Genomic DNA, 15,097 nt, shown 5'->3' on the forward strand with positions numbered 1-15,097 from the left:
CACTTTATGTCCAGCGAAATCCAAATCATTTGGTTAGAAAATTTCCAGCTGATACTTGCACTGGTAAATATTACTACATACTTGTATTATAGGCATGGTTATGCAATTTACAATGTATTGATTGTTCATCTTTCTTATAATGCTTTTGTTTCTGTGCCACTGTGCTATAAACCTTTTGGTCTTTACTTACTGTACCTGCTTCGATAAAGGACTAAATAAAGACCATGAATTAAAGCCCTTTGAGGTTTGGGCTCCAGAGCAGATCAACACTTTGAACCATGAAACTAACCCAGTTCTCCATTACAGGCTATTGTGGTGAACAGACAGGACTCCTCTGACAGTCAGAAAAGACATCAAAAAGATTTGCAATTAGTACGTGGGTTGATGTTTTGCTGTTTGCAGGGCGAAAGCAGGATTCCATGTAATGAAAACCTACTTTAATTCAGCAGTAAAACACAAACCAGAGGACATGAATAGAAACTACTGTAAGTGCTCTTTACATTAAGGGTTGTGGGAGCCAGGAGAAAACTATCCAACCACATCGTGAAAGCTGATACCCTGACTTTATAAACAAATGACCGGATGAGATGAGATGAACGGTAGCAATCCTGTAGTAATTTGTGATTAAGTAATTTAAATAATTAGTAATTAATTAGTAACCAAAATCCTCCTCTTATTTGATAATTTGTCAACAAATATGAAATATTAGTAGTAAAATGTTGCTTGGGGTGACTGATAAATATTTAAACGAATAGTACGTGTTCTCATATTATTTCTTAGTGGATTTCACCAGAATACCATCAAATATGAAAACATGATTGATCTTTACACTAAGTGCTGTCCTTAGAAATACAGAACAGTCTGTTTCCTGTTATGTTTCCACTTTCATGCTGTTGTATTATTTTCCCCCTGATGGCTGATGTCTGAAGTGCTTTCATGTGCTATTTAAGGAAAAACTTACCTGTTTTCCTAACTGAAACTCAAAGAGGCTGCTCTTTCTGGAAATGCCAGACAAAAATCTTTAAACAATAATTTTCTCATATACAGTATGGTGCTGAGAAGGTCTGCCTTTATTCATAATCAGATCATTCTGGCAGGGAGTGGAGACAGTGCAAAGTATTGTGATGACAGAACATGGTTTGTCCAGTGTAGCAGAGAAAGGCTGTTGTTTAATTTGGCATTTCTTATGAAGACCTCATGGTAGAAACACTAAACGTTTTTACACCCCATTGATAATATGAGCGACAAGGTGTTCAGTCACTCAGCAGATTACAAATCAATGCCTCATTGAAACTGCTCTATGAAAGCACCAAAGGGGAGTATATTTTTTACTTTGATTATTTGTTTAATTTTGTAGTGTGTTTTGAAATGGACTTCTGTGACCTTAGTGTCAACAGTAAAAACTCTAAAACGTCTTTATTGCTACAACTTTGCAGATTAAAATAAAAACTATTGACTTAACATTAGAAATAGCTGATTTATGTAGCTACAAGTCTGAAAATTAAGGGATGTACTTGCATGTCATGGAAGTTTGTTTTCAAGTGGAGCTCCAGATTTCTTGGTAGGAATAGTGCACATACAGTACAGTAAGAGTGGCATGGTGGTGCAGTGGTTTGCATTGCTCTCCCACAGCATTGTGGTCCTGAGTTCACACACTGGGGGGGTTGTCTGCGTGGAGTTTGCATGTTCTCCCTGCGTTTGTGTGGGTTTCCCCCGGGTGCTCTGGTTTCCTCCCACAGTCCAAAGACATGCTGGCAGGTTAACTGGCTCCTGGAAAACCTGGCACTGGTGTTACTGTGCGCGAGTCTGTGTGTTCCCTGCGATTGACTGGCGTCACATCCAGGGTGAATCCTGCCTTGCTCCCATTGCTTGCTGGGATGGGCTCTGGCTCCCCCACAAGCCTGTATTGGATACAGTGGTTAGAAGGTGGAAGGATGGAAGGTTTGGAGGATGGATGATGCACATTAGGACAGTCTATAAGAAATTGTGCTAACTAAAGATGGTACTCAGGCTTGTCATTGTCATTGGGCTGCTGGTACAGTAGCTTATTTATCCAAGAAGCTCATCCTACAATTCCTTGAAGGATCGTAGGGAATCTGCTGGAACAACATGGTTGCGTATGTTGCGCTAGACATCTACAACCCTTTCTGTAAAGCACTGCTTCCTTAGTCACAGATCCTCTTAATTTTCAGTTGTGGTTTCAGGTCCTTCTGCAGTGCCTTGCTGTTCTTATGTACATTATGTTTACAGTCTAAATCCATACGGCTGACAAATTAAAACTCGCAGCAGCAACTTGTTTTGTTTTTAACCTTTTATGAGATATCATAAGGGGAAGGTTCATATTTAACTTGAATAGTCTAAGAGTATTCCCTATATTAGCACTGATTTTCTAAAGAATTTCACCCCATTGCATAGGATCCTGCTGGATAATACTGTCACTTCTAAATTTGTCTTTCATGCTTGTGGTGTAATGATTCATTAATGCTAACAATAGGACTGTTCTTTTAAAGCTTGGCTCAATGTAGAAAAATCTACTCAGCTGGGTAAATGATACAATATAAGGATGGTTTATTTAAATATAGCATATTTAATAAAATGTTCAGAATATTTTCTAGATAGAGATTGGAGAAGCTGCCATTTGTTAGATCTACACAATATTCAAATTTTCTATTTGAAACTAATCAAGTGTGAATTAGAGGCTTTTTTTAGGCTCATTATCATTATCATTTGCAAAATTTTAAAAGATCTATAGAGCCTTGTTACACTCACACTACCAGCTGTTAATTATTATGATTGTTTTGTTTACTATTATATTTAAAACACTTCTTTATTTAATTTTATTGCATTTGATGGCAGTTATGTTTGTCATCATTTTTAAATTAAAAATTAAAGATTGTTTCATTGTTGTACAATGAAATAGAGACAAAAACACATAAATGTTTCTTTTCACAGTTAGCCATTCATACAGTATTTAACAAAAATCTTAAAGCAAGTCTTCAGCAGTCATATAAGAATAAAAGTAAGTTATTCAAAGAAAGGAGGGCTTTTGAGCAACCTGGCCTGTTTGATAGTGGCCAATTAGGCTTAAATGGTTTCAAGGCCAGTAAAAGTTCTTTGAATAATGCAAAGCTATTACAGCGATGCTCAGTGCAAATTAAGATATCAAAAATATGTTGCAAAGAGATAAGCGTTTTGTGGTTCTTGGTCTCAAAGTCACTACAAATCTGGATGAAGGCATGCTAAGTATGCTCCATATAACGGGATTACAGATTTCAACACAGTCCGAAGGCGTTCATATACAGGATATGCAATATAATCGTGTTACAGATGGGCTAACCTCAAAGATGAATCAAACATATTCCTTACATTATTATTTATCAACATACTGTATAAGCAGCAACACTGAACATTTGAAATGCACGAGTATGATGTGGGAAAGGTTGTTGGACTGTGCGGTTCAAGCTCTGAGTTCGCAAGTGTAATTTATCAATGGTGCATGCCATGCACGTCATGGGATTAACTCGATTCTGTCAAGCTCACAGCTTGCTAGACACCCCATGTACATTCCAGCTCGCTGACCGTGACCAGGCCTCAGTTCTTTTCATTTTTCAGATTTTTTCAAAACTTCTTGGCCCTATAGAAATCTATAAGAAAGTTAGATTTGATATTTATTCTTCGTTCTTTTATTTTGGAACATGAACCTTATTCTATGTGAGTGTGAATTACTGTATATATTCTCACTCCTTCTTTGCTTCAATACTGCTTTACCAGTTTTTATGTGAAAACTGCTTTTCGCAACAACACTGAAAACAAAATACACTTTCAAAGAAAATATCTATTCAAACATAATCACTTACTGTAGATGTTACACACTCGCCTATTTTAGATCTTTTTATCACTGTCTTTAAATAATTCCATTGAATAAAAAGCCTGCACAACAAAAAAAAATAAATACTGTCAACAGTACCCTTGACAATACCCTTGACAACAGTACAGTATGTATCATTAATACAATTTAATATTCGTAAGTTACCTGATGGAAATAAAAATCTAGTTGCTTTTAAATCACCCAGAGCAACATCCTCTGAATTTTGTCTTATGGGTTTGCAGCCCATTATATCTGAAAATAATGCAGCTTGAAATCTCTAGATTTCAGCTTTTCTTCTTTGTGGGAAAGGGTTTCACTGGTATTCATTCTCATCATTAAAGAGCTTCCCATCTGAATATCAGCTGCCAAAGTATGTGGTGTCCTGTTGAGTCAGAGGATCAGGACATGGGTTGCAATGAAGCTTAGCAGTTTATACTTCCTACCAGTGACATGAAGCATCAATCTTTCAAAGGAGCAGTGAGAAAATGAAAAAGGAATTATGGAATCCAACAATGGTTTAATTATCTTTTTCAGTGGTGTATTTATTTTATTTGAATTTGGTTTTGACAAGCGGAGAGGTGAAAGTATACAAGAAAAACGCAATAAAACTTTTTAGGTTTGCTCCCTATTCACGTTTGTTCCTTTCTTAATTCTGTATAGTGAAGCTCACGTGGAGTCATCCATGAGCTAGACCCTAAAGACAATTTGAGATTTACTTATCTCAATATTTCTGCCTCAATATTTTTTTCCAAAGTATCCACTCTCGGGGCCAGCTGTTCCCTGTTCCCCTCTGGCACAGGCATGCAGTCGTCTGTTGAAGGATGAGGGTCACTTTGCCAAGTCTGTGTGTGTCCGCCAATGGGCACCTACTCTGCAGGAACTCCTGAGGGCAATGAAAGAAGCCAGCTCCTGGCTGTTTGTTTTCCAGTCCATGTCTCATAGCTTTGACTAATGGAGAAAACCACTGAGATCTTAGGTTTACCATTCCCCATGCTTTGCAATCAGAGAAGGAAACTTAATGTACCACAGGGAAGATAAGCCATGTGCTTCATCCATGGAAGAGAGCTGCTGCCTTTTGGAGAAAAAATACATTCCCAAGTGTTTGGTTATACTTCATCTAAAGACCTCTTTCTGAACCTCAGCAGATCAACAAGTATCTGAGTATCTGAGTACAAGTAACAAGAATTTGTGTAATAATTCTTCGAAGAGTGGGTTATTATTCACGTTCTTAGACTAAAACAAAACATTTGAAAGAACAGCAGCAATAAGAAAATATTTTAATTTGATTTTTTCTTTATGTTCTGTATAAGTTCTGTTGAATTGCATTTAAGAATATTTGGTGTTTTGAAAACAAATTATATGCTTATAAGAATTAAAAAGTTTTAAAATATAGCAATAGGAATTTTGTTGCTGCATAATTCTACTGTGTTGTTGGTAAAACACATTATAAAGAATAAATACTATTCAAAGTTTTGAAAACTGCTACAAATAGATGCTGAAGAATGAGAATGCACTGACTGATCTGCACATCAGTTGGCATGTTTAGTTTTATTCAGTACAATTTTATGTCAAATTTGTTTTATATTAATGGATTTTACATTTTTCATATGGTGAGTAGATGATGACTGATGTGATTTCAAGTGCTATTAAGATGCATGAACATTAAGGATGGCACATCATAAAGTATTTACAGCTGTACTGAGAAAAGATTAAGGGGGAATAGTTTCTTAAAAATGACTTTATGATGGCTTCGGTCTCAGGAGACTAAGTTCCATAAATATACTTTCGAAGCAAAAAACTTTTTCTTTAATGTCAAGACCGCCTAAATTTAGTTTTTTTGGCCTTGAGAAAAATAGTCCCATAGTTACCAGTTACCAGTGCATCATTGCCAAACGTTTGAGTCATTTTGTGTGAAGGAACGTCAATCGGAGTGTACAGTAACTGTTGGCTGTGCAGTCACCACTGTAGACACACAGCCTGATTCTCCGGATTGGCAAACTGCCTATGTAGTGAGTTTATTCTGGTTGGGCAGCAAAGTTTGGAAAACAGTTAAAAATGAAGTATCATGATCATAGCAGCTTTTGTAAAGTATATTGCTCTCCAGTGGTGAGTTTTGTTGAATGCTAATTATGTCCTTCTTTGTGGCATTTTCGTGGCCATTAAAAACATTTAAACTTTTCCATATCAAACCTATCCGTGTAGTGGTTGGGATTTTCTCTTTCTTTTCACAACTTTGGAATCACCAGTCAACCTCCTGCACCAGCCTGACAGTCATGAATCATTTCACTCACTGTGAGCTCCACAGCGATTCATAGGAGAGTGACTGCTGACTGGAGGAGGTGATTCTTCAGGGAAGCCACTTTCATGACATCATGTACCTTACAGTTAGCTACAGCAGGTTTAGTTTCATTCTGAAAATAAATTGGAGGTAATCCAACCAACCAACCAATAATCCTACCAATTAAAAAAGAAATACTTGATGATGGACATCCATTGTCTTGAAGAAGACATATTTTCTGTTAGAAAAAAGCCCTCATTTATTGGTTTGGAGTTTACAAATGGCTGGTGTGTCAATGTTTGGATCCGTTGGGGCCATCTTTGAGTTGCTCTTCATGCCATGATTGTTTGTCTGAAAGACAAATTATTGTCATGCTATTGTAAATTGTAAATACAGGACAATGCTTGGATGTGCACATGCATTTTCCAATAATGTAATAAAGTGGTCAGAGATCCTTTCTAGAGAATGCTGTTAGTGTTCTGAAATAGGTACTGCTTGCCTTGTGTGACAATAGCACAAGACCTGATGGTGATCTAGGATGGATAGTGAATTTGGGATCTGTCTCAAAAATCAGGATTTTTGGCAGCTCTGAAAATCACATAGCATGTGACTTTGGAATCTTAGACTGACATATGTAAAAAATGCAGTTCAGTCGCAGTTATGTTTATTCAGCTGCAGTGCACAGGATTTTGTTACACTCAGTTTTGATAGGCAGGGAATGTTTGTAAAACAACCAAGGAGTCCAGTCTTTAACCTGCACCTTTTAAGTGCCCATGTAAACAGATTCATCACAGAGTTTAACACCTGTAAGCCGATAATGTACTGATTTATTGTATTTAATTTAGTTTAATTACTGACAACTTTCATTTGTGTTATGTCAATTTGAACATATTTCTTTTTGGAATTACTGCTGCCAACTGTAATGTAATAATTTGTAAATAATTGCAAACACACCAAGAAAAAAATCTATGAATAATAAATAGTATAAACAAAATGAATCAAGTCATGGTGGAACAATCCCGCCACCTCCCTAAAATAAACCATTAGAGACTCCCAGCTGTCTCTCTTGTGTGTGAGCACATTTTATTCAAGGTTTTTGTGTGACCACAGAATTGATAAAGACGCATGTCAGCTGAACTGACCAACCAGGAAAACAGTAAAAAGTTTTTTTTTTCCTGTGTTGACTTGTACATGGATTTTTAACTTATGACATTTAAGAGAGATAAAATAATGTAGCCACCTTTCATGAACCTTTTTATTGTTGCTACCCAGTGGGAGTCATAGCTGAGCTTTCCACATCTGAAATGTTTCCTCACCTCTGTTCCCATAATCCCTACTCACATTTTCCACAAGAATGCGAAGTACAAAAAAGCCTTTGTCACATGAACTCTTAATCTACAGACACCTGACTTAAGCACTGCACGAAGATCCAAATATGAATTTCACGCTTCATTTCTGTCATTTGCTGTTTGCTCTAAACACCTTAGCATTGTAGAAACGCAGGAAAAGTAAGAAAGATCTTTTCCATAAAAGCAGCTTCTGGGAAAGCATTTTGAGAGCTGTCCCCCCACCCCATCCCAAGTCGTTCTCTTTGGATCTTTTGCTCTCATGTTGGAGGCAAATGGCACATAACTCTCCCTTGTTCTGCACTACTGTCCACTCCTTTTGCAGAAGAGAATACAGAAGTTTAGGCACGACCCTCTTATTTTCGGAGATTTTGTTTCGTTAAAGATAACCTACAAGGATTTTGTGGGCAGGCTTGAGAAGGAGGTTCGTTCCGTTTAGCAATGCCAAGAGGTTAATTCTGCCAAAATGCACAATGAAGTGTGTGGTCCGGAAATGGTTTCGAGAGGCCAGCGAAATTTAACAAGCATGTTCAACTGGATATGAAGCCCCAGAAAAATGAAGACAAATCCCAAGATTAATGTTGCAATTATAACAATACAGAGGCAATATCTAACCTACTGAATATTTACTGTACAAGTTGTACCATAGTTTGATTCTGTCCCTACGTAATTCATTTGTAAACTAAAATGGCTTACTGCTATAGTTTGACATTGAGTCTCATTGATTTGGTGGTCAGTAACGTCAAAAATCGCTAATTTCCAAGAAGTCTTATTATCAGTCTCTCTTCACTGAGGATTCTGAATTTTTGAAAAAAATTATTTATTTAATGCAGTCTTGCATACCCCAATTAAGAAATTTGTTTGGTTGTTTGAAGTCTCCATGAGTCACCATGGTCATTACATGCTGTCTTTGGGGTTTTCTTGTCTCATGCAGCATGATGTACCTCATAAAGTACCTTACATCATAATAATAATTCCTTACTCTTACATAGCGCTTTTCTGGACACTCCTCTCAAAGCGCTTTACAGGAGTGCATGATTGGTAAGGGCCAATGGGAAATTTGGCCAGGACGCCGGGGTAATACCCCTACTCTTTTTGAGAAATTCCCTGGGATTTTTAATGACCACAGAGAGTCAGGACCTCGGTTTTACATCTCATTCGAAGGACGATGCCTTTTTACAATATAATGTCCCTGTCACTATACTGGGGCATTAGGACCCACACAGACCACAAGAAGAGTACCCTCTACTGGCCCCACTAACACCTCTTCCAGCAGCAACCTTAGCTTTCCCAGGAGGTCTCCCATCCAGTTACTGACCTGCTGAGCTTCAGTGGGCTTCTGTTTGTAAGCTGCGGGGTGATATACAGTAGCTGCGATCAGAATATGTTAAATATGTTAAAGCGAAAACCATGTACTGTACATCTTTCCTTCTCTTCCACAGAAGTGAATATAATGTGGGCAGCTCACCAGGTGCATCACAGCTCTGAAGATTATAATTTATCCACAGCCCTGAGACAGTCTCTAACACAGCAGTGCACCTCCTGGGTAAGAGCATGGTGACATGCAGATCACAAAAAAAAACATTTTGAATTTGGCCAGCATTGGCACCAGAAGAAGTACATGTTCATGGAAAATCAAAACACTGAAGGATTCAACCAAAATGAGAAGAAAGCAATAGGAAAGAGCTCTCAAGCCTCAACCAAGGACAGAGGAGAAACATTCATACTGCTTAGGAAAACCGCAGGGCAAATATCACTAACAGCTGCAGAGAGATGATTTGATACTATAGCAGGAAACGACAGGATTGGTTTGATGAAAATGACCAGATGAATATTGAACTTATTGATGACAAGCACAAGTCTGTCTGTGCATGGCAGAGGGAGCCAAGCTTGAAGCAGAAGAGGCTGGCACACAGACAAGCAAAAAAGAGGACTAAAGGATAATTCATGACGTGGAGAACAGCTGGTGAACAGAAAAAGCAAAGGAAATGCAGATGTCAATGATATCCATGATTTTATTGCTGCCACATGGGTTATTCATGTCCATGAATTATTTTTTACATAAGGTTACAAGTTTTAGAGGTGAACGTATTGGTTTAGAGCTATTTGGTTAGCTTTGGTGCCCTTGTTATGGATGGGTGCTACATTGGTAAGGGGTATTGCCTCTGCTGTGTGTGACTGTTGAAAGAGTTTTGTTGCCTCCCCAATGCTAATTCTATTTGAAACAGAAATTTCTTAGCTTGAGGTGTGTTGTCAATTTTTAGCTTCTTAGAAATATTGACCCCCTATGTCCTGGCTAAATTCCAATCCTGTGTGTTACAGTCTGGCCTACCTAAAGTTCGTACTTAATGCAATTGTTGAATCAATTCCTGACGTCTCCACCTGAAAATGACAACAAGTGAGCCTGTTCCAGAGTCGGCTGTTCATGTCTCTGCTAGGCTATGCTTCACCGATGAAGTGCTTTTCTTTGGAGGATCTGCAGTTCATTTCTTTCACCTTTTCATCACTTCGGTGAAGCTTTATCTTGGTCTCATATTTCCATAAAAAAACCATGCTCTCCTGGCCCATCTTTGTATTTCATTATATCCAAAATTCTGGCTCATATCTGTACTTCCAAGCAGATTCTGAAGCCTGGTGGACGTCATGTCGTGACCTGGCCATGCATGGCTGCCTGTGGAACTGGCTCACTGGTCTTTATTGATAATATGACTAATGATGACAGCAGCAGAGTGAATTCCGAAGCTTACAGAAACATTCTGTCTGCTAATGTACAGCAGAAGAAAATGTTTCCATGCGTATTCAACAGTGCTTTATAAACCAACATGACAATGACCAATGCAAAGAAATAGTTTATCAAGAGAAAAAAAAGTGGACATTCTTTAGGCTGTCCAAAGCTACATCTAGGCTGATTTAAGTGCAATTGACCATGTGTTTTTCCTGCTGGAGGGAAAAAAAATTGAAGACAGGACACCCAAAAAATAGTTAAGATCTCAAAGTAAAAGCATTCAAATTTTTGAGATGCTATAAAACATCAAAAGACCATTGCAGGAAAGAGTGTGGGGAGCAGACTTCATGCTATTATTGTATGCATAGTAGTACCGGAAAATAAAACTAATATTATACTTATCATTCATAATTATACAATGCTCACAAACACAAAATGCAGGACTGTTAATACAAGTACAAATAACGATTTAATTAATGTTTGGAAGGCATTGTGTACATAATGTTAGAATTTTTTAAGAAATTAAAATAAAATCATAAGAAGTAACATTATATAAAATAGCATTGTTAACCAATGTTGTCGGATTTCTTTTCCTCAGGTGTTCTATCTCCCCATGGCCTTGGCCATTCCTCCATCAGTATTTGCTGTGCACATTCAGTTCAACCTTCTCTACCAGTTCTGGATTCACACAGAGGTAAATTACGGACCGACTTTTCCTAATAGTGTTCACTTTAAATCTCTATTGCGGGTTTAACATGGACTGGAGCAACACACTGAAAGTTCACTGTGCCATCGAGTTAGCAATATGAAGCAAGTCTCACGAGAGGCTCTTTTCAGGTCTGTGAGCAACTGCTCTTCTAATCTCTGGTCTGCATTCTAGTAATGACTCACTGTCTGCCTCCTGAGATACTGGCCGCAGTTGTGTGGAAAGTAGTTACTGTACCAGGGATTAAGTTATCTCACAAATGATCATTGTCGAAAGACAATTGACAAAGTGGTCATGCTGCACGTTATACTCCTGCATCATGTCTCTAACATGATTCTGCATAACGGGTGTGTGATGTCTCAGAATAGTGGTCGTGGTTTTATGTTCTTTTTATTTGAAAACCAATGTTTTCATTGACCGTGATTTTACAATGTGCAAAAGCTCCTAAATGAGCTTTACCTGGGAATGCAGCTGAAGGTGGCAAAGCGTCTATGCTGTGGGGCTGAAGCCTTGCTCCTGATGAATACCTTTTTATGCATACCTGTTTTTTCACATTGTCTGCAGTATTTATACTGTAGGTATTGAGATTTTGAAGTTTTCATATTGCAAAATCTGTAAAAATTAACAACGTTTTGATCCAGATAACCTAGCCACTAATCAGCCTAACTTGCAGTTGATCAAAGCACTTTGCTTTTTTCATTTTTTTTCAGCGCAGATAGTAATGAATTTCCAGTGTAGGGGTTGAACCCGACCTGGTTAAAATGAATGCACACAGAAACATGAGAAAGAACCAGTTCCTTGTCCTCCAATGACTGAAAAGACACCCCCCCTCTATCTCAGTCTGTTCCCTCCTCTGTGTTTTAGTGGAAGGCTTAATGGTTGCAGGCATAAAATCAAAACCTGCATTTAATAAAAAATAATGAGACTTCATAAAATATTGAACACGGAAGCATAAACGAATTCTTTTATTTTTCTTTTTTTTAGTCTGAGGGTGTATCAGCTTTACAGCCTTGGATAGCAGAGGGAAAAAATGAATCTCAAATGCCGTCTTTTTAGTACTCTATTAGTGAAATCCATCATAATATTAATGATTTTTTTGAAAGGATATAATTTATGCCTTCTGTACGGAGCCTTTTTGATGTCAAATAGTTTATTGGCAATGAAATCCTCAGGCTTAATCCAAAATGAAAGTATAGTATGGCATGCCTAGTTTCATTCAAGATATAACTCAGCTGTTGCCAGACACCAGTCCTTACTGGAATCAAATCTCGGAATTAGAATGCAGTTCTAGAAGTCTGGAATTTCCTCCACAGTCCGCAGCCATGCTGGCTGTATTAATGAGTGTCGCTAAATTGTCCCTGTTTGGGCATGAGTGTGCTCTGTAATGCAGAGTGGAGCTCTGGCTCACTGTCTGTCTACGAATAGATGGATATTGCAGATTGTTATAGATATCGAACTGCTTAGCTCTGGTATGGAAATGGTGGAGAAAAGTGAGAAAATGTGGGGAGGGAAAGGAAAGAGGTTGTGGTGTCGTGGATTTATTTAGTCTGTCCACAGTAGGTAGGTCTGCATGCAATTAAGTCCTACTCTTTCTTTACAGAATGATTTAGCTGCTGTGGTGTGAAAAATCCCTGATACTTAACCAAGAATTAATCAACATGTTACAGCGAAAATGATTGGTTTCCTTAGGGGAAAAGTTCTGGAAAACATGGACAAATACAAATTTAGTGATAGTTATTTTTATACCTTGACCTGCTTAAGAGGCAGAAAATCATATACAAATTTAATAGAAAAAATCGCAGTTTGCAAAGCGAAGTGTAGCGTTTAAGTGATTACTCTAAGTTGTTTGTGAAACTGCCGGGTTTTCCTCTCATTGTCAACACCATTTGGAGATTCAGGAGAAGAGAGCACTTGGACCATTCTCAACTGCACACAAAAATAGTATACATAATGACTATAGTGGCAAAAAAATAGTAGTGGCTATAAAAAAAGTGTCTTTTCCTGATCCAACAACAGTTACAAAAGATTAATTGAAGGAGATGAAAATGGAATGGCAATTCATACTGAACGGTCTTTTTTGCAGTTGTTCTCTAAGGAATAAACAGTCAAAGAATGGCTCCATGTAGTACTGATTAATCTGATTATGACAGAGGCTTAAGTATTTTTAAGTATTACAGGGACTAGGAGCACTTAAACAAATCACTGGGGTGTTTTTTCAGTTGTTCTCAAAGCCGTGAAGAGTGTTTATTCATAGCCTATTAACTAGGATATTTCAACAGTCACTTATGACTAACTTTCTGTATAAACAGTACCAGCACAGATGAGGCAAAAGTACTACAGGTACTAGAAGGACTTAGATAAACAAACTTCCAGGGTCTGATGGTATTCTACCAAATAGTACTTAAAGAAACAAGAGCTGTTATTCATAGGCCATTAACACACACCTTCCAACAGGTATTCAAGACAGGGTAATTCGCATTAACTAGACGATTGCAAATGTTTTGCCCTTCCATAAAACAGAACCAACATGTATAGACTAATAAGTCTAACTCTGCCCCTACCACTGGCTCACACTGATGGTTTTCTTCTCACGCTGCTTGTCTGAAGTTTTTAAAGTTCTATGATACTTAACTTGTTGTTGCTGCTGCTGTTCTGTTTATGTTTCTGGTGATTCCTTTAATGTCTTTGTGTTTGAGCAGCATACGGTACATGCAAATAAGCATTTCATTGCACTTGTGCACATGACAAATAAACTGAACTGACTTCCATTACATGTACTGTAAAGTTATGGAAATGAAGATTAGAACTATTCAAGAGGACCATCTGTATGGCAGTGAGGCTCTAGGGTATAGTCAATATGGATTTAGAGAAGGCCAATTCAGTTTAACTCGTTGGAGTTTTTTGAACCGAGAACAGCTGTCCAGTAATGAAAAACAGATAGTATAATAATAGTTAGAATTCCTTTATAATAGTGTTTTTTTCTGATGGATACCGATGTGCTTTATATTTAGGAAGGAACATAGTTTGTCAATGTATTGCATCAACCAAACAAGCTACTGTAGATACAGTAGGTCAATGGTTTCTTGTTTGTAACCTTTCTTTTGTCCACAAAAGACAAAGGGTCTGGGCGATAAGTGACTGATCAGTCTTATCTCTGTTAAATAAGTTAAGGGTGTCATAAAGGTCAAAGTAGAAAATTAAATGGTAACAGCTTTCTAGGAGTTAGCCAGCACGGATTTTGAAAAATACTGATTTTATTCATCTTACTAGACATCTTTTACCAAGCAACAGCAACAACAAATAACATCAGAGCGTATCGCATGATACTTTTAGATCTCCAGAAGCTTAATTTAAAGTTCCACACAAACAGTTAATTCTCAGACTGAAAGCTGTAGGGATATAATGCCGTGCATTCACTTGAACTGAGAACTGGTTAAAGGAAACCTCAAATTGGTGTGAGGTTATTTATGACACACCACATACAATAATATTTGACCAAGTGTTCTTATTGATTTATGTCAGTGATCTAGACTGGCAACTTTATTAAATGTCAACTTTGTAAAGGTTCCAAAAGCCTAAATGTTGCAAACACTGTTGCTGCACAAACTGTACAAAAAGCACAGGAACCCTTTTCAGATCCAGGCATATGATCTACACATGCAATACAAATGTCACCACACGCGAAATCTTATCGGCATGGATTTGTATTTCCTATGTTTGTTTGCATGCTTTAGATTCTCATGCTGTGGGGACTGATGAATTAAATATTCAGTTTCAAGGAGCTCTTAATTCAGCAGTGGTTGGGATTCACCTTAATTTCTGACTTCTTCCTGCAGGAAAGTCATATAGTGTACATCTCATGTTTGGATAAACTGGGTGGTAAAATGATTTAGTGTGTTTGGGACCTGCATTCCCCTGCCTCTATTGTAAGAGAGATATTTAACGTTTTGTCCTAAGAATGAGGGTGCAACATTACAGACCTTCTATGACAGAATGATCTGCCATTTCCCCCCCCCATTGAGGTTTTTCATGATTTTGGTACTTTCCATCTTCTGCAGATTGTTTTACTTCCAATCTATAAATATTGTTCTTTCTGTCTCTGTTTTGGAAATCTGGCTACCTCAGTCTTTCCATGGTTATTTGAGTTGAGAACTGCTTCATCAGATACGAAAAC

At 37.7% G+C, this 15,097-nt stretch overlaps 1 protein-coding gene across 3 annotated transcripts in view; it reads left to right on the forward strand.

Annotated features, from left to right (window-relative positions):
* Positions 1-15,097, forward strand: part of agmo (alkylglycerol monooxygenase) — a 61,726-nt gene that overhangs the window by 18,810 nt on the left and 27,819 nt on the right. For all 3 annotated transcript variants that reach the window (XM_015357787.2, XM_015357788.2, XM_015357789.2), the window contains exons 4-5: positions 8,935-9,038; positions 10,816-10,911. In XM_015357787.2, coding sequence (XP_015213273.1) covers positions 8,935-9,038; positions 10,816-10,911 — 200 coding nt within the window. The remainder of the gene's footprint in view (positions 1-8,934; positions 9,039-10,815; positions 10,912-15,097) is intronic.

Source organism: Lepisosteus oculatus, chromosome 10 (genome assembly GCF_040954835.1).
Source record: "Lepisosteus oculatus isolate fLepOcu1 chromosome 10, fLepOcu1.hap2, whole genome shotgun sequence".
NCBI classification, from domain to species: Eukaryota; Metazoa; Chordata; class Actinopteri; order Semionotiformes; family Lepisosteidae; genus Lepisosteus; species Lepisosteus oculatus.